Below are 22,948 nucleotides of genomic sequence, written 5' to 3' on the forward strand. Positions count from 1 at the left end.
TCTAAAACAAGATTATGGTTATCGTTAGTGAACGTTATGAAGACCCTCAATTACCAATTGTGCTGAGAAATCACTGTCAGGAAGCTACACTGGGAGAAACATTAGACGTGTCGCCCCATTTCCGGTGGTCTAAAGCAAACGCCAAAAATATAGACGGGTTGCGCGCGCAACAAAAAGTAGGTGGAGAGAGCAACAGCCTACTAGCAACCTACGCACTTGCCACATTTACATTTGCCTTGCTCAGTCACTGTCAAGGCTTCATGTTTCGCGCGCTTGTTGAAGATTGGTTACGCCAGAACGCAGGCTTTGAGCTGTGGCTAGGTAAACGGCTGTCGTCTGCTTACTCCTGCAACAGGAGGGGAAGGAGATGGCACATGGCAAGGGAGAGTTGACAACAGCGAGCTGTAAGCTGCGCGCGCAACCCGCCTATATTTTTGGCGTTTGCTTTAGTGAAACCTTTACTGTTAAATTGCAACATTTATAAAATTACATATCGTGTAAAAGTCCCTTCAATTCTTGTTACAAAAAAGTTATTTGAAAAGTGTACGCAACACTGTGGGAGAAATCACTTTTGAAACGCTTACAAATGAGAGTAACACTATATTGTAAAATGGTATTTGTTTCCTATTAAGCGTTAAGTAATCTCTAAAACCCACTAGAGTAGCAGAAACACCCGCAAGTTCTGTTGTGACGAACATAACACCTGTCGCCTTAGTCGGTATGGTCCAGGGGAAAACATTCATTTGTTGTCAATTAAAACAAGCAGCACATAAAGCACCATTGCAATGCTCTTTTGAGTCTATTGGTCCAGTCAATAACTAACTAACTAACTAACTCTATGGCCTATGGAACCCGGAGGTTCAGTACCGCGTTCACAAAAGCTCTCCACTGACTTCTATCCTTAGCTAATTGCATCCAGTTTCTACTTTGTATTCCTATCTCTGCGAGATCCATCTTAATATTATCCTCCCATCTGCGCCTAGGTCTTCCTAATGGTCGTTTTCCTATGGGTCTACCAGTCAAGACCTTGAAAGCGTTTCTACTTTCTTCCATTCTAGCTACATGACCTGCCCACCTAAGCCTCCTAGACTTGACGACCCTAACAATGTTGTGTAAACCGTATAAACTATGTAGTTCCTCGTTATGAAGCTTCCGCAATTCCCCATTCTCGTTCCTCTTGGGTCCGAATATTCGTCTCAGGATCCTGTTCTCAAATACTTTCAGTCTATGTTCTATCCTCAGAGTAAGCGACCATGTTTCGCAACCATACAAAACAACAGGCATGATTATTGTTTTATATATTTTAAGCTTCAAATTCCTCGACAGAATTCGCGACAACAAGAGATTTTGAACCGAATAGTAACACGAATTCCCTGCTTTTAGTCGACATTTAATTTCTTCGTGAATATGATTCTCGTCTGTTAATATTGATCCTATATATTTGAAAGTATCCACTTTATCAAAAGTATTATTTAATATTTTAACGCCTCCACAATTTGCAGTATTACGGTCCCGACGCACTTCCATGTATTTAGTTTTCTCTGCATTTACTTCTAAACCCATGTCCCTGCAAGCGTTTAATAAGATCTCTGCATTTATTTCTACTGTTCTCCTATCATCCCCTATTAAATTCACATCATCAGCATATGCCATAACCTGGTGAATACCGTTCAAATCTAGGCCCTGGTTGCTATCTTTGATTTTCCTTATGGCGTATTCCAGCACAAAGTTAAATAATAATGGCGACAACGCATCTCCTTGTTTCAGGCCATTTTCGATGGAAGCTCGTGGACAAAAATTTTCCTACCCGGACTTTACTTTGGGATTCACTTAAACATATCTTATTTGTCCAGTCAATAGTTACCATAATGTGGGTGCTGATTGCATTAAGTGAGGTAGTTTTAAAACTTGACAAAGTGTGTATTAGAATAATCTAAGTAGCATACTAAATTTGCAACCTCGTCAAATTTCCGCTCGAGCTGTCATCTTGGTAAAATGTCCTTTTACAAATAACTCGCCTCCGTTACATTCTAGCACAAAATATGTAATTATCAAAAACCAAGAACATAAAATTTGCTATAATTAAGGTCCCTACATTTTTTCGTGGAATCAGTAGTTGAGATGAAACAGTCCTTGGAAATTGATATTTCTTCTTTCATACCTACAGAAAGTTTTTTTTTCAGTTTTAATGTTATTTCTTTTCTCTGTCTGCCAGATTGCATTGTTTTCCTTTCGGCGTACCACTTCACTTTCATGTTTGACGCATTTTGCAGTGTTGCTTCAATAGATTGTTGGAATAATATCATTTCCATACCAGTCTCCAAGGTAGTGATTACGGCGCGTTTTTTATGGTATCCCCAGTGCCCTACTAAACAGTAATTAATACAGATCTATTGTTTTGCAAGACTTCTTGTTTTCATTCCCGATGTTGACGGAATAGGATCGCTAAAATCATCCTCGGTACCATTATTATAATTGAGTTCAATGCTAAAATCTGTGGGTTCCATATCGCCAAACACTGACTGCAATGTGACGTCGTCTTCAATGCTTAAAAAATGATACGAGGGGTAAGTAAACAATGTCTTTCCCGTAAGACTCGTCGAGAACTTCTTGTACATTGGTACACGACTTCCGATTACAGCTTAAACAAATCATTGAGCATTTTAGTCTAGCTTTCCTGTAACCGCATGCTATTCCATACCCTGTCTAACATTTGCCAGATATACATTTCATGAACGCTGGAGGTGCAAGATCCATCAACGTTGAAAATGGAATTAGATGAGCTTGTCTTCTTTTTCATCCCCATTGTTTCGGATTCTTCTTAACCCCACGCCATAGCTGAACATGATGCAGGAACGTACTGCAACCCACCTCTGGGACCTACCTCTTTCATGCGGAACTTGGCCCAGTGCGCTGCGAGCAGCGGTTGAGAAAGCATCGCTGTCCGCGCGAACATCGGTTTGATCGTCGGTCACGTTTTTTGAGCGCCGAAAATGGAGTGAAAGATTGACCAACGCTACTCCATCAAGTTTGTGTCAAACTAAAAAAGACGTTCACCAAGACCCAGGACCTGCTCAAGGAAGCCTTTGGAGAACATGTGATATCCCGTACTCGGATCTTTGAGTGGCACAAGGCCTTCAGGAAAGGCCGGGAGGACGCCGATGACGAACCACGCTCTGGGAGGCCGTCGACGTAGAAAACCGATGAAAACGTCGACCGAGTTCGCGAATACATGAACCTGGATCGTCGGACAACCCTTCGGGAGATCAGCGAAGAACTTAATTTGACATACTATGCAGTGCAAAAAATTGTGACTGAAGAATTGAACATGCGGAAGGTGTGCGCCAAACTGGTCCCCAAGGTGTTGACCGAGGGGCAAAAAGAACTGCGAGTGAAAATGAGTCACACACCGCTTTCATCTGCACGTCCTACCTGGCCAAGCATGTCATCCCAGTGCTTTCCCACCCCCCTATAATCCAGACTTGTCTCCCTCAGACTTTTTTTGTTCCCTCGCATCAAAGGGAAGATGAAGGGAAAGCGTTTCGCGTCGGTTGATGCGATACAAAAGAGTGTAACCGCGGAGCTTACAGCCATTCCGGAAAACGACTACAAAAATTGTTTTGAATTCTGGAGAGACCACTACCGGCGTTGTATTGACGCAAAAGGAATGTATTTTGAAGAATTTTAACAGTTTTTGTAAAAACAAAAGTTCAATAAACCTGTTGTTCTAAAAAAAGTTCCGGTACTTTTCAATCACACCCTATAACAACGATTTTGAAAATAGAAATTTATTCGTATTTCATGCTTTTTATATAAACTTAGCCATTTGACATAAATAAATAATACAAAAATGATTATTTTGTCAATTGAAATATTTTTCTTAGAAAAAATCTTTTGCTTTGAAATTTTAACCGAAACGGCCACATTTCCGAAAAGGTGCTAGTAACATATTATGTAAAACGTACCTAGACCTTTCTTTTAAAAGAAAGGAAATTAAAATCGAATGATTAGGAGCGATGACTTATCATTATTCTCCCACCTCTTCCCCCTCCCAGTTGCGGGTATGATATGTCTACCATCACATTTGTCATTCCCTGTCTTATAAGGAACAAAATGACACCATCCACAATACAGTGTGCAATCTACCATTAAATTGCACACGGGATGGCAGGAGAAAACCCACTACAAGATATAAAAAATAACAATGGTCGAGAATTCCACTCTTCGTTCTTTAGTATAGCTAAGCTCTCCTGTGAATATGCTGTTTAATATTTGTTTCTGTTATCCTTTAATGGTATACGGTTAAAAATAGAAAAAAAAATGAACCAATTCAGTCGAAAAAACTAGTTGTAATCTTGTTCTATTTATTAGTTTGTATGTGATTCAAATTTTACACACGTTTTCTTTTTCAAGTTTCTGAGATATGGAGTAATATAATTTACAATAGTGAATTTGTAAGGAGAATGAATGAACGCAAAATAAAGTCCAGGTACGAAAATTTTTTCCAGAGCTTTCACGTCGAGAATGGCCTGAAACAAGGAGATGCGTTGTCGACATTATTATTCCACTTTGTCCTGGAATACGCTAAAAGGAAAATCAAAGATAACAACCAGGGCATCTGTTCACCAGGTTGTAGCGTATGCTAATGAAATAAATTTAGTAGGGGATGACAGGAGAACAATAGAAAAAATGCAGAGGTAAACGCTTGCAGTGACTTGGGTTTAGAAGTAATAGCAGAGTTAAGTAAATGCATGGAAGTTCGTCGGGACCACAATACGGCAAATTATGAATGCGTTATAATATTAAATAATACTTTTGATGAAGTGGATAGTTTCAAATATCTAGGATCAATATTAACAGACAAAAATTATATTCACCAAGAAATTAAATGTCGACTAAAAGCATGGAATTCGTGTTATTATTCAGTTCAAAATCTCTTGTCGATGCGAATTCTGGTGAGGAGTTTGAAAATAAAAATATATAAAAAGATAATCATTCTTGCTGTTCTGTATAGTTTCGAAACATGGTTGCTTAGTCTGAAGGAAGAACAAAGAGTAAAAGTATTTGAGAACAAGATCCTGAGGCGAATATTCGGACCCAAGAGGAACGGGAATGGGGAATGGCGGAAATTTCAAAACGAGGAACTACATAATTTATACGGTTTACCCAACATTGTTAGGGTCGTCAAGTCTAGGAGGCTTAGAATGGCAGGTTATGTAGCTAGGATAGAAGAAAGTAGGAACGCTTTCAAAGTCTTAACTGGAAGACCAATCGGAAAAGAACATTATGAAGATCTAGGTGCAGATGATATGACAATATTAAGATGGATCTCGCAGAGATAGGAATACAAAGTAGAAACTGGATCCAGTTAGCTAAAGATAGAAGTCAATGGAGAGCTTTTGTGAACGCTTCGTTGAAACTCCGAGTTTCATAGACGATAGAGTTAGTTTTGGTTGGTTAGAATTTGTTTCATTTCAAATTGATCAAATTTGAGTGCAATTAGTTTAAGAAAATACATCACATCTTCATCTACAAACTACAAAAAACAAACTTGTCAAGATTCTCCCGTATATGAATGACCTTTGCTAGAATCTTTGATAAAGCTGCTCCAACCCCCTTTAAACTAATATTTGCATCTTCGTAAATAAGGAAATGGACAATTGAAATAATTAGGAGAAAGGTAAGCAGAAAAAGTGAAAATCAATACATACCATCATTCCACTCGATTTCTCTTCAACTATTTCGTGCGTGAGACGTAGTAGGGGGAAAAGGTAACCTATCATAAAGCAAAATGCAAAGTCATTGTAGACAGACTCTTCATTCTGAAAATGGATAAAACAGTGAAATAATGTAGTAATACAGTATTTATTGCATTAAATATAGAAGAACGTTTATAGTTTACAATTGCAATTCTTTGTGTTATTGGTTACGGCTTTTAAGTGCCACCACTGTCCTGTTTTAACATTCCATTCATTCGAACTTGGAAGTATTCTTTTCATTTGAGAAAACTATGTCTAATATTTGATGTTTCTAGTTTCCTTCTCAAAACTATTTAATTCATTTTCTTCATTCCATCATTTCATTCATTTTTCGTAATTGCTGCCTTGTTTAACCAAGCTGGTATAATCGTGGGACATAAAACTCAAAGATTTCATGTCATCCCTTTCTGATTCATGTAAGATTAATGAAAAAGAATGTGTACAACTTGCATTGGAACACGGTATGTGCAAACAGACATAAAACATTAAAACTAACACGTAAGAAAGTAATAATTTATAGTGAAATATAAACTGACCAATATCTAAGTCAATGGTAAAAAATATAGTGTTTTGACGTTGTTCATTTTTAAAATTTTGAGAAATAACAGGTATTACTTACGGGTTAGGGAGATGCCTATTATATACTGATAATCACGAAACCTATATTGCCTTCGAGAGTCTAAATCCGAGAACATGAAAATAGATCATTAGGTGCCTCGGTCTTGTACTTCAAAGAAATTCTATTGTGCTACAGACTAATATGAGTCGTATTACAAGAGAAATAACATAATCATACACTGCAACCAACCAAACACACACACACACACACACACACATATATATATATATATATATATATATATATATATATATATATATATATATATATATATATGTTTAGTTGGTTGCAGTGTATGATTATGTTATTTCTCTTGTAATACGACGCATATTAGGAGAGAAAACAGACACTCTAAATAGAAGACGATTCGTGCTTGCGGCAGGCGCATGACAATCAATAAGAATAATTATGGTCGTAGTTGTAATGCAATGGCCTATTCAAACGTTGATTTGAATCCTATCTTTCCTTTTTCAAGTAAAGACTGGTGGCCTGAATGGTGCTTGTCATAAGCCGTTATGTTGATGGAGAGTGTAGATGAAAACAAAGTTTTGTGAACTCAGGAACTACGGCTTGGTCTCTGCATCTCGGTAGGAAGACCAGATGCGTAAGTGAATGAGCCTTCTGTAATCGCAGTGTTTGAAGATGACATATACTGAAGTTTATCCTGGATTACGCTACGTCGTAGGGGAAGATGGTTACATGATAACTCATTGGTGGTGTGTATTTATATGCAAAGGGGTCTCACTTTAGATCTACGATCAAGTGAGCTTGTAATGAAGAACATTGTTTAACTTTTTATCGTTTCTTTTTTCAGGATAGTCCAATTTTCTCGCAAATCCTCATTGCACCACTTCTTCCAAAATCATCAAATATTAGTAATGCCTGTCTCCTCAACCACATAGGTCATGAATATTGGTTGAAGAAATTGCAGATGTAATGATTTCATTTAATTTTATCCACTGCATTCAATCCTGGGGCCGCGCTGGCTCTGTGGTACAGCGTTCCCCTCTGGTGCATGGGTTCCTTGTTTCGTTCCCAGCTCGCGCCAAGCGGATTTTGTGGTGGACAAATACGAGTGCTTGGGTTTTCTCGGAATTCTCCCCTTTCTTCCTACTTTCTTCATTTCACCATTTCATTCATTTCTCATAATCCCCGTCTCTTTATCCTAGCCGGCATAATCGTAGAACGTAAAACATAATATTTCATTTTCAATCCCTGCTGCAGTTATGTAACTGGCGCAACACATAAAAATCTCTCGCCTATCGCCAAGCGCAACCAAGCGCAACACATCAAAAATCTTGATTCTATTTAAAAAATCAACGAAATATCAATGACTTCTTCTTACTTTCCTAGGACTTTGTTCCATATGTCATGAATCGATCCCATCTTTCCTAACGGAAGTTCCGGAATCCCCACTTCCTGTCGGGAACTTCCTTTCGCCGTCACTGAACGGATCAGAATCATGCACTTTCATATAGAGTAGATTACAAGTGGAAGACAACAATATGCCGCCTCAACTCAATGGCTAATAGCTTTGGAGATGTTCTTTGTCCCAAGTGCATTTTCCCACGGTTTGGACAACCCTAACTATCTACTTCTGACCAGAGGTTCATATGAACTTTTTTCCATATTTTCATCTGAGGATTCATCTGTTTTAGTTTGTCGGTCTAGTTCATCAACACCCTGTAAATACCCTGTGTCTATGTATGTGTGTACGTGTATTCCAACCTAATTCTGATATGTTTAGAGCAATTCTAACCATATATCTTACAGTCTGGAAAAGGAGTATTGTCAGGTATGGGGAGTGGGATACATATAAAAATAAAACAAAACAATTGATATTAGTGTCGAATCCATAGATCGGCGTCTCTTAGATAAATAGAGTTATATTGAATTCCGCTTAACTCCAATTAAACTCTCATTAGTATAAAGGGTGGTTACGTAGAGACGTAAAAATATTGAAATTGACCGACATTAGTGTCGAATCGTAAGTTTTCAGCGTTGCTACGTCAATTGGTAGCACTTTCAATGACATTTAAGGCCAAATTCAGGGCAATTGCTGGCAATAACCCCTTAGTCCTCCAAGGAGAAATGGCAGGGGCTGACATCAAAATGATAAAAAGGAGCGATATTACTGTCGAATTCATAGTTTTGGAGGTCGCTTAGATAAAATTAGGGACTCCACATGTCATGCATGTTCAGACTCCATTAGGAGCCTGAAGCGGTATGCGAAATTATGACATTTATTTATTTATTTATTTGTCACCTATAACAGGACTGCTGTCCCAATTACAATAGGCTTACAAGAATTAAATTATATTCAAATACTTATATACATGTACAATAATAAGAATAAAAATAAAAATAAAATAAAACTAAAAGAGAGAGGAAAAATAGAAAGAAAAACGAGTAAATAATAATAAAATAAAATAAAGAAGGATATACGTTTGATTGGCATTGGTGTAAAGAAAAACAAAAACAATGTTACATCTATAACCTAATAGAAAAAGAGAACTATGTATACAATGTTCGAATAATCATCTGACGCATTGCTTGTCTGATATTTGTTTCAACAATTGCAAATATAAAGGATATAATAGAGAAAATTATACTATATATACAATATTTTAATAATCATCTGACACACCTCTTATCTAATGTTTGTTTTAATAATTTCAAATATAAAGTGTATGGCAAAGAAATATCAATCTCTGGACTTTCCTTAGATACATTATTATAATTTCGACAAATTCGAATTAGGGGGGAATTCATATGCATAGAAGTTCTAGATTTTACAGTATAAAATAGCGATCTAGTCCGTAAGTTCATTTTGACATGTAAAAATAATTGAAAATGACCAAGGTTATTGTCGAATCCATAGCCTTCGAGGTACCCAAGTTCATTGGTAGCAGTCCTGATGATATTTAAGTTCAACTAGTAAAATCCAGTAGGAGTAAAACCCCGTAGCACATCTAGTAAAGAGTGTCGAAGAGAGTAACATATACAATTATTCTAAACGACGATATTAGTGTAGAGTCCAGAGTTGCAAGATCATCGATATAAATAACAACACTTTTGGTGCCATTTATGACCAAGTTCAACACATTAGTCTGCCTGTATTGGGAGGAATAGTGACATAAAGAAATAATAAAAAAGAGGACTGTCATTAGTATCGAATACATAGTTTTTGTAAGTTAATTGCCGACACTCAGCATATTATTTAAGTCTCTACTCTAGCTCCAATTAGTAAACTGCGTGGTTGGGAAAAGGTTGACATGTAAAAGGAATCAAAAACGACTATATTAGTGTGGGGTGAAACTGGAAGAAAAATAAAATGTCTCAAATGACTGAGATATTTGTCTAATTTATATCTTGGGTACGTCAAGCTTTTAGATCACAATCACAATGTGACATTTAAGGCCCCGTTTAGGCATGAACGAACATGACATTTGAATTTTGAAATTATAGGGTTAGCATCAAAGACGTTGCTTCGACAGGTCTAAATATTTTAATGTATTTGTATACATGTTTATTCTAGTGTAACTTCTGAATGTCTAGAGCAACCGTTACCAACCATGGTAGACATTTTACTTTGAATCTAAGGAAAAAATATTGTGATAGTAAGATACCCCAATGGGTGAGTTACATTGAAAAATAATGTAAAATGACTGATCTCAGTATGTTACCCATAGTTTTCTGCATCATTGAGGTGAATAGTAATGCTCCAAATGGCGTTTATGTTCAAATTCATCCCCATCTTCAGAGCATGGGAGAGTTGAAAAATAAAATGTAAACAATTACTGAAATATTTGTCGAATTCATAGTTTTCGGTATCGGGAAATCGTTTCTAAAAACTTTGGAAGTAGTTTGTACCCACTTCAAAATTGGCTTTTTAAACATATAAATTCCTCACCGTGAGAAGAAATGACCAGCTCAGCTAGTATGCGTATCAAACCAACCTTCAAAATCGAGAAAAAATGTATAGATGTACGTTTCATGTTTTTAATGAAATAAGACATTAAAATTGCGCTCTAAGAGGCTCGGAATCTGTCTGTCTGCGATTGTACTCAAATTTTGCACATAGATCGTACCCGATCAAAAAGCAATAAATCTCAAACGGTTCACGGTACCACCTGATAGAACTCGAGATACAGGAGTTTGTATCAGTGACCAAATTAGGAACTCAATCCCTTATCCCTCTACAAGCTAGATTTTCTTCATCAGCTCTGTGGTGAAGATGGAAGAGCATGTCTAGTAATTATAAGGTTGGTGGTTCGCGCCCAGCCAGGGCACTTCTTTTAGTATTTTTTTTAGACTCACCTAAATATAAACAAATCACGCATATAAGTGATTTAATACATTTAGGGAGTAATTTTGTGGTTCTTTGGCGTTTCGCCGCATCTATGTCCTTTGTGTAATAATTTTCGAAACGAAAGTGGGGACACCGCAAATAGCCTCTACGAGACCACTAATTTTAGGCGAGATATTGCTAGTTGCCTATCGGCATGTTTTTCTTTTATCTGAGAGATAAGATAATAAAATAACAGGTATCCATGAAGTCCGTTTGCGCCACTAAAATCTAGAACGGTGAAACAGATATCAAAACCAAGGAAATGCATAATTTATTATTTAAAAGTACCCCGTGTCGAGGTAAAATCATTTGCGCCAGTGTGTCCCGGAGGGTCCAATTCGGGGTTCGCAAATGGCAGGAGAATTAAATAGTATATCATTTAAAAGTGTTGCTAATAGAAATAAGATGGAAAGAATCTCGAGTTTCTACACTAAACTTGTGCAAAATAGTGAGCATTCAAGATGATATTCTTCATTGAGAACTCCGTGGCCACCCCTAGAAATCTGAAAGTGTTAAACTGATACCAAAAGAGGTAAACACTTGTCTTATCATTGCAAAAGGATAATGCATGAAAGTAAAAAAAAGTATCCTATTGTAGACTTATTAGATCATAATGTTAAATTTTATGTTCAACCGTTGTATCCTTTAGGATAAAGGACAGGGTAGTTATGAATTACGAAATTAATAATAGTATATAGAATGCTGAAAAGAATATAGAATATTAATAATAGAATATAGAAGGAATGATGGGTCCTCAATCATATTGGGGCTAGCCCTTACGTATTCAAGTATTTGGAAAATGTAAAAGCAAAACAAACGAAAATAAACTGTAGGTATTGTCAGAGTTTATGCCAAACTCTTTTCTACTGGTAAATAAAAGTCATCTTGCCCGAGCATTCCTTCCATTTCATGTTCTACGATTAATTTCATAAGTCATAATTAAGCTGTCCCTTAACCTAAAGGATACGACCGTCGAACGTAGAATTTAACGTTAGTGATGTAATAAGCCTACAATGGAGCACTTGTTTTAACTTGGGGCATTGTACTTTAGCAATGATAAGACAAGTGTTTACCTCTTCTGATATTCGTTTCACAGTTTCAGATTTCAAGGGGTAGCCACAGACTTTCCAATGAAGGATTTCTTGCCATCTTGATAGCTCGCTATCTAGCACAAGTTTAGCATAGAGACTCTAGACTCTTTCCAACTATATTCTTTTAGCAATACTTTCAAATGATATACTAGTTGATTCCCCTTGCAAATTTTGAGCTGGACCCCGCCTAAGAACCTCTGAAGAACCTTAGTGCAATTGTTTGTACCTCAATACAGGTATTTTGAACTGATGTAATACGTGTTTTCCGGTTTTGACATCTGTTTCACCGTTTCAGATTATAGAGTGCAAAGGGCTTCACGAATACCATGATTCTGTTATTTTTCAGATAAACCCATAATTCCGTAAGTGTCGGTGGACCTCCGACGGGCAACTAACAACCTCTTGACAAAAATTGGCGGTGATACGCGGTGGCCCCACCTTCGTTTTTATAATTATACCACCAGCGACACAGACGTGGGGAAACGCCAACGAACCACAAAATTACTCCCACAAAATATTTTAAATCGCCAATACGTGTGATTTGTTTATATTCAGGTAAGCCTTAAAATAGCTAAAAAAAAAAAGTGCCCGAGCTGGAGCGAGCCATGAACCTCATGATTGCTAGGCGTGTGTTCTTCCCACTTCGCGACGGAGGCGGTAATAAAAGCTCGCTTGTATAGGGATAAATCATTGAGGTCTTAATTTGGCCAATCAGACAAACCTCTATATCTCGAGTTCTGTTAAATGGTACCGTGAACCGTTTCAGATCAATTGCTTTCTGATAAGGTAATATTTATATGCAAAATTAGAACACAATGTCCGACTGTCACCTTCGGAGTTTCTCCTCTTTGGTACAATTTTAGCATGTCTTATTTCGTTTAAAAGGAAATATAAATCTACATATTTTTCTCGATTGCGAAGGTTGGCTTGATACATATTCTAGCTGAAATGGTTACTTCTTCTCATGGTGAGGAATTTATATAATTAAAAAGCCAATCTTGATGTGGGTACAAACTACATTCCAAAGTTATTGGGAATGATTTCCCGATCCCGAAAAACTATGAGTTCGACACATATTTCAGTAATTTGGTACATTAGACCTATATTTTTCAGCTTTCCCATCCGCTCATGCTCTGACGATGGGGATGAATTTGGGTTTAAACGCCATCGAAAGCATTAGTATTGATCTCAATGGCCCAGAAAACTATGGATAACATACTAAGATCAATCGTTTTACATTATTTTTACATGCCATTCTTGCCTTGGGGTAGCTTACTACCATAATATTTTTTTCTTAGATTGAAAGTAACACGTCTACAACGTTTGGTAAAAGTTGCTCCAAACATTCCGGAGTTACGCTGGAATATACTGTACATTTACACACACACACACACACACATACACATTCACATTAAAATATTTAGATAAATTTGATAATAATCTGTTATTTGAGACATTTTATTTTTGTCCCTTTTATCCACACACTAATATCGTCCATTTTGATTTCTTACACATTTCAACCCCTTACCACCAACGCAGGGTGACAATTGGAGCTAAACATAGACTTAAATTGAATACTGAGTGTCTACAGTCAATTTAATGCTTTCGAAAACTATGGTAGTCGTTTTTATTTTTTTCATGTCACTATTCCTTCCAATACTCGGGGATTAATGGATTGTATTTGATCATAAATGGCACCAGAAGTATTGCTATTTATCTCGGTGATCTCAAAACTATGGACTCTATACTAATTTAAATTGTTTTGAATCATTGTATATTTTACTCCTTTCAACTCCCCTTAGTAGATATGCTAGGAGATCTTACCCCTACTGGGAGTTAAAGAGCGTCAGAACTACTCCCAATGAACTTGTAGACCCCGAAGGCTATGGATTCGACACTGTCATTGGTCATTTGCAACTATTTTTACGTGTCACAATTTCACACGCCTGTTCAGAGTGCTTACTGGAGCTTAACTTCCATGGCATCCGCATTGCCACTTATTATGTAAACGATCTTCAAAATAATGAATTCGACACGTTGATTGATTGATTTTATTAGGACAGTACTCTCTTTTAAAGTGTTGTCGTGTGTGATTCGAAGGGGTTCATTTTAATAATGTCCTGTTTGCTAGGAAATGCCCTACACAATGTCCTGTTTTCACTTTGACTTTTTAGCGACCTATTGAGAAATATGGGAGCTATTCTGATGGTCCTGTCCATCAGTCTGTCGCCCCCTAAAATCTTTTGAACGGAGAGTCGGGTCAACAAATGAACTTTAACTGTGACTACACACCGAGTTTTCGAGTAGACTACACACCGGGTTTTCGAGTAGACTACACACCGGGTATTTTCCAACCGAAAGTGTGATCCGAAGTGGCGTGATAGTGAAAGAGAAGTCAGGAATAACCACTTTCGTAACTTTCCACTAGCAAGTTGTATGAACAAACGGACTTCATCATTAAACTTAAGTCCCTGAGTAGACCAGATACCGAGTGTATTTGAAAACGGAAGTGACCAAAAAGTCACTTCAGGTTTGAACCGGAAGTCGGTTCAACAAACGAACTTCACTATTAAGCTCAGGTTCTCGTTTACACTGATACCGGGTATTTTTTTGAACCGGAAGTGTCCAGAAGGACGCACTTCCATAACTTTTGACTCGGAAGTCGGATCAGCAAAAGGAATTCATCATTGAACTAAGTTCCTCGAGTAGACAAGATATTAGATATTTTCTAATCAGAAGTGTGTTCATAAGTGGCCTAACAATCTCTTTCGGTTCACAACCGGGAGTCAGATCAACAGATTGACTTCACCATTAAGTTCAGGTCTTCGAATATGCTTTGATCCTGAAGTGGCCTAAAAGTAAGGTCGTTTGGAAAACCAATATTCACATAAATTTTATGTTCAGCCACAAAATTCTATTAGTTTGTTTTTATTTTGATTGTTCTCACTGTCGAAAATAGAATAAAATAAATACCTAGATTTTTCTTTTAGGCACAGTACAACCTTGTTTATCCGGACTAACTGGGACCAAAGATAATCTGGATATCCGAAAACCCGGGTAATCCGTGTAATATGAGTAAAGCAAAACAAACCCTTAAATAAAGAGACTTATCATTTATTACCATAACTTTTCACAACGTTTCTTAACATAGAATTAATCCGTTGTCTTCTATTTCAAACACGTGTGGTGTTTGAACGAAGCATGGTCACGCAAACACTTTATCATTAATATACATCGGTTTTATATGAATATATATCGGTGACTTCTTTTCAGAATTTATTTTTGACAGTAACAGTATATATACTCTACTTTTAAAACCCACACAAAATAGATTAAAATAAATACATTAATGTAAGAACACGATATCTAGTTTTCTTTACATTTGTATTTTAGAGCATTTACTTTACACAAAGTAATACCAAGCTCACTTTCCACTGTTTAAAAAGTTTTAGTTTTTAAGGATTTACTATTTCTCGTAATTGGCCTTATAGTATATCGCAAGGTCCGTTTTTCATTTCTTGGTGTCAATTTGTGACATTTGTAGTCAGAAAATGAGCTTTTAACATCAATAGGTACTACCGAACAATATTCGTAGAGGGGAGCAAGTTTATTATCTATACATCTAGGAAATTTTGAATCAAAGTAACCAAACTGTTCCACCTTGTTCTAGTGTCTAGAAGGCGTACCAATTTCTGGCCTTGCTGTTGGGTTACATGTTTTTGAAGCACACCATTTTTGGCTGGTGACTTCTTGAATAGATTTACTATTTTTCTTAAATTGAAATTAATGGATTTAGGTTTCCACGTAAGGTAAATCACAGTTCACTTGCTGGAGAGCTGGATGGTGCTCCTCGGATAAAAATAAAGCGTCTTCATTTGCAGTTTCAATTTCATCACTTTCAATTCCATCATCAGTTTGAGACTCAATATCAGCTTGTGAAGTTTTAGATAGCGGATTGGAAGAATCTTCATCTGCTTCTGTTGACTCAAATGCTTGGTATTTTGGAGGAACGCAACACATCCATTACAGGAAGGTGTACTCCATGAACACTACTCTTGCTCCGTGTTAATTATTTAACCTTCACACTTGCACCGTCAGTCATGATGCATACAATATCTCTGTTAAGAGATAGATTATATTCTTCGAGTTTTTTGTTTAAAAAGCTACACACTTTCCTGAAGGCTGTGAACCCACCATACAAACAAGCCCAAAGTTTTACATCTGCTTGCCTTCAGAATGCACATTCATATTTATGTAACACCGGTTACGTGTTGGTCTACTAATCAGAGGTGAAAGAGAATTTATATCCACGAGCAGCTTTTTCTTTTATCTGGTGAATCACACTTGCACAAACTATTTGGGCGTAGGTTATGACTAACTTTTGGACAGTGTTCGGTGTTGTAGGTAAATTTTCACGAAAATCCACATTGACGAGAGCAAGTCGAAGATTCCGTGATGTACAGAATACACGAAAAGTCAAATGATCACGCGTAGTCAGTTATTCTTGTCAAAGCAGCTTGCAGGCTTCTTTCGATTGTGCTAATGTAGTAATGTTCTATTTAACTTTTCTTTGTTAGTTGCTGGCACTTCGGCTGAATATTTCTTCTGCTCTATTCGCACTGTTGCTTTCTTCTTCCGTCCCGTTTGTTTTGATCAAAATGTTGTGTTTGGACTTTCGTTGATCCATCCTTTGTTTTACACTTCTTACATTTTGCTGACTGGCCTTGTTTCTCCCGGAGAAAACACTGCTATGGCGATAACTCTTCATAATCTTTCCTGTATTCTATGTACTACCATGAGCAAAATAAATGACGCGTCTCTTTATTCTGAAGTTTTTTGAAAATATCTCCATTTTCTTTATATGTTCGAAATTTCGGAAGGTTTCCCCAGCAGGACAGGTTAATAACAAACCCGTTTTTAATAGTTGTGTTAGATATTAGCTTAAAATAAATAAATTAGAAGCAAAAAACATTAAATCGACAGAAATCTCGAGAATTGCCAACTCTGCTAAAGTAGGAAATTTTCAAGAACACGAGGGAATTCTGCAGTTCAACACGAAGCAGCGAAATCTATGTCATTGAGAGAGACGTGGATTAGATCTACAAACGAAACTTTTAACGAAACATTTCTAATTTGTCTTATTACATGCATTATCAGCGAACTCCAAATATATGAATCTATGCTATGTATTAACGTATAGATAGAGCAAATAGTGGAAATTACTTATGGAAAAAGACGAATTATTAGCACAATCGTAATGAAAAATCGTCTTTACCGTAGAACAGGTTCAGTTCACGTAAGAAAACAAATAGCTCAGTTAGTTAAAGCAACTAGTCTGTGTACCAAAGGTATTGGGTTCGAACCCCATGGAAGTACGGTTGTAATTTTTATTACTGTGGTTATCTTATTTATTTTTTATGTGGGAAAAAATCAAATTGTAACATATGTGTAAAACTCATGACGATACCAAAAAAAGAGAAAATGTCGTTCTCACACTTGCATTAGTGTGTCTAATTTTTGTTTGCAAACAGTTTCGTAATAATTTCTCCTGTGCTCACTACTCACTACATGCTCACTGGTGCATAACGAATGTTTTCCAGTAAATGTTAATTCTAATTTGGAGAATTTTATAAAGTTTCACAATGTTTCTCGCTTGATAGTCTTCTATCTACTTTTTTGGAAACTTTGACGACAGATTTCCCTATTAAATGTTTAATTTCCCCTATATATATTTAATTACAGAAAAGTTTTACATGTATTTGTCTTAAATTGAAATTGTTTTGAATTTACCACATGAGGTAAGTAGCCCGAAGGAGGAGAACTGAAGTAACTGATACTCTACGTAAAAGCAACCTATTGTAGAATGATTATGGTTCTTAACTTCAGCTCATAATCTTTACGTTAGTCAGACAGAGAAAAACCCTGTTTTTTTCCTCTCCTATGACCACTTATCTTAAAGCTCTACATGTAATGATTCGTGTCACATAATTTCGGCTCTCCAAAGACATTTATATTTATTATTATTATTATTATTATTATTATTATTATTATTATTATTATTATTATTATTATTATTATTATTATTATTATTATTATTATTCCTGAATATGTCACCCTTACATAATGTAACTTTAGATATCTTGGTTTAAAGTGCTTTCTTTAGTAATAATTTGAGCAACCATGTAACAAAATTTAAAATGTATGAGGGGGCACGAAGTTTTATTTCTCACCCTCTCTTTTCAGCACCGTCCCAACAGAAAGTATATAATTTCTGACAAGCAGAGTAGACAAAATGAATAAGAAATATATTTAAAGTAATCTTTCCTCTTTCGTGAATGGAATATCACGTAACATTTTTTATTCCACTGAAGACGACCGTAGGCCGTTATGGTTAGGTAACAAAAGAAATACCTAATATATTTATTGCGCCCCTTGACTGTAATATTACCTCTTCTTTATTTATTCGAGGCCACCCTACATAACCAAGGGTGACAAAAAGAATAGGAAAAGTGTCTAAAGATTACAAAGCACTTTATATTTTGTCAGAAACAAGGCAGTGTATACACAGCATTGCTTTCGTTAACAAGTGTTTTACCGTTGAGTCGCTTATAAAATTAGGCAGAATAAAGTTTTCTGTAGGGATTTGTCAAGGATGGTTTGGTGTCGGGCTAATAACGATGATTATATTTATTTACATCACCGTTAAAGAAATAGCAAACTTTCTGAAAGGAACTTACTTAGGAAACATCAGACCCTCCTTCTACTTAATTGCATCTGGCGTTCTGAATGAAAGTTCTATGGGACTATTAGAAAAATATATATTCCCGTTTCCACGCTGATGGTAGAATTTCTTAAGCAGTTATTGAATTACGTTCGAAGCATAGGCGTAAATAGCGCCCCCGCAACCCTGTGGCGTGGGGACCGCACAAGCTGCAATGCCAAAAATATACAGAAAGTACGCAGGGGCAAACCAGGCCAAATTTTCACCCGGGCAAAGTGACTTTTTGGCGCCCTCCCCCTAGTACTAGCCTATATTTTACATTTTATCATAGTGTTTTTAATATTTTAAACCCATTTTTCAAAAAGTCATTCATTACCTAGGAAAACTTCACAAAGAATATGGCCCGCTATAAACAATACGAATCCCCGCCCCCCGTTTGGTCTTGTGGCTAGCACGCCTGCCTTCTGTGGTACCGGATCCAATTCCCGGTGGATTACTGTTGAACGATAAAAGTGGTTCAGATTCCACTATAATTAGTATCCACATCTCCTTTGGCCATTAAGGCATAACCGTGGAACGCTAAACTCAAGCAAACAAACAAACAATACTTACACCCCCGCCACTCTTTATTCTAAATGCCATCTCTCCATTTTTCGATACAGCCCCCTTATTACTATGAAACTCTCTTCTTCCATGGTTATGTAATTACCACTACTTTACAAGAATATAAACCAAAAACGTCAGTAGAAAACACATTCTAAAATTTACTTTTTGAGGCTCGTTTTGGCGCCCCTCTTTCTCGGGCGCCCCGGGCAGTCGCCCGGCCATTGGCACGCACCTGAAAGTACGGACGCATAACAAAGGACTGCGGAGGAGAGGTTAAACTTCATATTATGCCACTGGTTTGACGTGTTTGAAATGTTCAGTGACTGGTCGGTTAGTGAAATAATTTCGACGATTACTGATGTTTAAAGTTTAGCTGTGACAAAGTTACCTAACCAAATACATTTGATATCGCGATGTCACAATTTGATTTTTCCTCACCTAAAAAGGATAAAAACAATCAATAGTAATAAAAACCCTTACTCGTACTGGGCTCTAACTAACAACCTAATTCGTACGGACTAGTTGCTCTGACCAACTGAGTTTCGATTTCTTACGCCAAAGAAGTCTGTTATATTACGAGGCATGCTTTTCATTATCAAAACTGTTCGAAGTAATACGAACATGGCTCAAGAACAGAGACGGAACTGAATTACCACTCGATTGACCTTGAGGCCAAATCACCAAAGGGTAGCTATAAACGTAAGTTCAGCATGCATTTCTGTGGAGTTCTGTTCAGTATTCCTATCTGCCAATCACGCTTGTTTGTAAGAGTAATATTTTACAAACCTAACCTTTCGATAGAGCACAATAGCAAAAGAATAAAAGGAGAGGAATTCTTGCCTTTGTGAACGTTGGATACCACCATGTGCAATAAAACTGTTGCGTCTCTTTGAAGTGATATTTTATCAAAAATAACTCTTTTCCCTTTATATATCCGAAGCTTTTGAGGGTTTCAAAAAGAAGAAACGTTACTGACAAACAAGGACGCATTTAGGGGTGGGTACAGGGGGTCCGGACCCCCTCTGAAATCCCAACTTTTCTGTAAATTTAGCCTAATTTTTGGGATTATCTTTTAAAATTTTATTATAATTTATCCTAATATTGAAGTCGGGCCCCTTCCGAAATAAATTACTGTATACGTGCCTGCTGACAATTTTCAATATATTCGTTAAATAATAAAGTAAAAAATTAAATAAGGAGCAAAAAGCTTCAACACGGGCTAACTTTTGTCCACTGCCAATATTGTTAGAAGGGATATTAATAGCAAAAATTGCTAGTCAATGTTGAACCTTGAAACTTTACCCCGAACAGCAAGCCTATTATTGAGAACTACATATGAAACATTTTATCAAAACTTATCTAGCTTTTATCTGGCATGAAATTATTATATACACAAAAATGCACTATCCTAAAATGTGTATCTAAACATTGCTCTACGTATCTACGAAGCAATGAAAATTTTTTATCGAAATATTTGGGCAGGAAACTAACTGCCAGCCATTTTATTTAAATCGTAATAAACCGTGTAACCATGCGTTAACGTGAAGACAAAGCTTGGTCCATTGGTAAAGTATTGGAAGAATGAAAACTCAATGTTCGTAGGTTCGAATCTATCCACTCACCACAACATTTTATTCTTATGTGTAACGATAAAATAAGAAAGAAAAAATGTATAACCGTTAAGACAAAACTTCAACCAAGTCTGAAGAGAACAATACTAAAATAGTAACAAAATGACGTCAACCAAGAATTATTTCATGTAGCGTTTGGACGAAATTACAACTATCAACAACTGCAGAAGTAAAAACAGGCTGATAGGCGTAATGTAGTCTAGACTTCTGAATGCATTTACTTCCTCAAACCATCCGTCTCGTCATTGGTATGCCGTTAGTCATGGTAAAACCTTTCAATTGGAAGTGAAATGACACAAATTAAAACAGTTTTAAATCAATAAATGTCTATGTGTAAAAGTAGGTGTCTCTTATCTGTAGTTCTGAGTTCCTTTTACTTTGAAGTGACAAATGAGAGAAGAAAGTATGGTGATCGAAAAAAAAATCAAATTTGAGATTTCAACGAATTTACACGTATTATAGCCCCTAATACCGAAAAAGTTATTTTTCGATACATGTCCATCTGTTCGTCCGTCCGTTCGCTACACTTTTCTGTGCACTCGCCTAGAGGCCAACCGTTCAACTTATCTGCACCAAATTTTAGTTTAAGATTTTCATAGTATTTCCTATAGTTTCTTTTATTTCCCTCCTACTCCCAAAACAAGGGTAGTTTCCTGTACGATGAAAATAGAAAAAAATATATTTTCTCATAACTGGCTCTAACGATCTTGTTTTCTTTCTTTTTTATAAATCAAAATTAATTAGCAACCCTATTTTGTGGTAAAAGGCATTTATCAGAGAAAAATCTACAAGGGGTAATTTATACATAGGGGTGAGTTTTTTCTCAGTGATTTTCTCAAAATGGACTCAAGTGTTTTCGTTCATTTTTCATAAATAAATATTTCACTAATAACTTAACAATATGGCATAAATAACTCGTTTGTCCTAAAAAATGCGAGGGGTAGTTTATTCTTGGTGGAATGTGTTGTCTGGGCGATTTTCTCAAAAATGACTCAAAAGAGTTTATTCGTATTTCAAAAATACATATTTCGTTAATAACCAAACAATATGGCAAAACTCGTTTGTCCTGAAAAAAATATACGAGGGGTAGTTTACTCTTGGGGGTGTTTTTCCTCCAAGGTTTTTTTCTAAAACGAATCAAGCAATTTTGTTCATACTCAGAAATAAATATTTCATTAAAAACCTAATAATATGGAATAACTCGCTTGCCCTGAAAGAATCCTCAAGAGCTAGTTTATTCGGGGAGTTATTTTTCCCTCACGATTTTCTAAAAAATTACGTGAACAATTTTATTGATAATTCATAAATAAATATTTCAATTATAACCTATATTTTAGTATAAGTCATTTCTATGAAAAACAATTACGACGGATAGATTATTTTGGGGGTCAAGGTTTTTCCCAACAATTTTCTCGAACGACAGGCGATTTTGTTCAAATTTCGCAAATAAATATTTCATTAATAAGCAAAAATATATCTTAACTCATTGTTCGAAACAATTCACAAGAGGTAGGTTACTTCTGACGTGTTCTTTTTGAACGTCTTTCTCGAAAATGACTCATTTGATTTTTTCATATTTCATAAACAATTATTGCATTAATTGCTCCATTATAAGTCTAATGAAAATGTGCTCAAAGTGTGAGTTAGTTTTTTAGTGTGGATTTTCTTCAATCGAAGTTTTTTATTCGATAATCTGACATTCGATGTATTTGAATAATACGATCTTTTTTTTTTTCGTATTATCCAAATACACACTTCAGTAACAACTGCGGCCTAACACAGTTAAGAAATTGAATTGAAAAAGTTTAGTGCGGTGGCCCTGTAATTGAATATTTTTTGGTAAACGCCCTAGCTTTTTGTGGTAAACTCAGGCTTTTCTTTTTCGAGCAACAAAAGAGAGAACAAAATATGGTGATTGTGAAAATAGTATATCAAATTCAGATTTCAACGGATTTACATACTTCATGGCGTCTATATACCGAAAATGTGATTTTTCGATACCTGGCCTTCCGGTCCGTCCGTTCGGTACACTTTTCTGTGCACTCGCCTAGAGGCCATACCGTTCAAAGTATCTACACCAAATTTTAAACTTAGGGTTTACATAGTATTCCTACATTAGATTTTCCCATTTTTTCCTACCGCCTAAAATAAGTGTGGTTTACTAACAACC

The 22,948-nt window shown here is 36.3% G+C and overlaps 1 protein-coding gene across 1 annotated transcript in view; it reads right to left on the reverse strand.

Annotated features, from left to right (window-relative positions):
* The window catches only part of LOC145661604 (phospholipid-transporting ATPase ABCA3-like), a 1,415,399-nt gene that overhangs the window by 891,199 nt on the left and 501,252 nt on the right, over positions 1-22,948 (reverse strand). The window contains exon 4 of the mRNA XM_081726924.1: positions 5,712-5,822. Within this exon, the coding sequence (XP_081583050.1) occupies positions 5,712-5,822 (111 nt within the window). The remainder of the gene's footprint in view (positions 1-5,711; positions 5,823-22,948) is intronic.

Source organism: Thermobia domestica, chromosome 10 (genome assembly GCF_964235325.1).
Source record: "Thermobia domestica chromosome 10, izTheDome1.hap1.1, whole genome shotgun sequence".
Lineage (NCBI taxonomy): Eukaryota > Metazoa > Arthropoda > Insecta > Zygentoma > Lepismatidae > Thermobia > Thermobia domestica.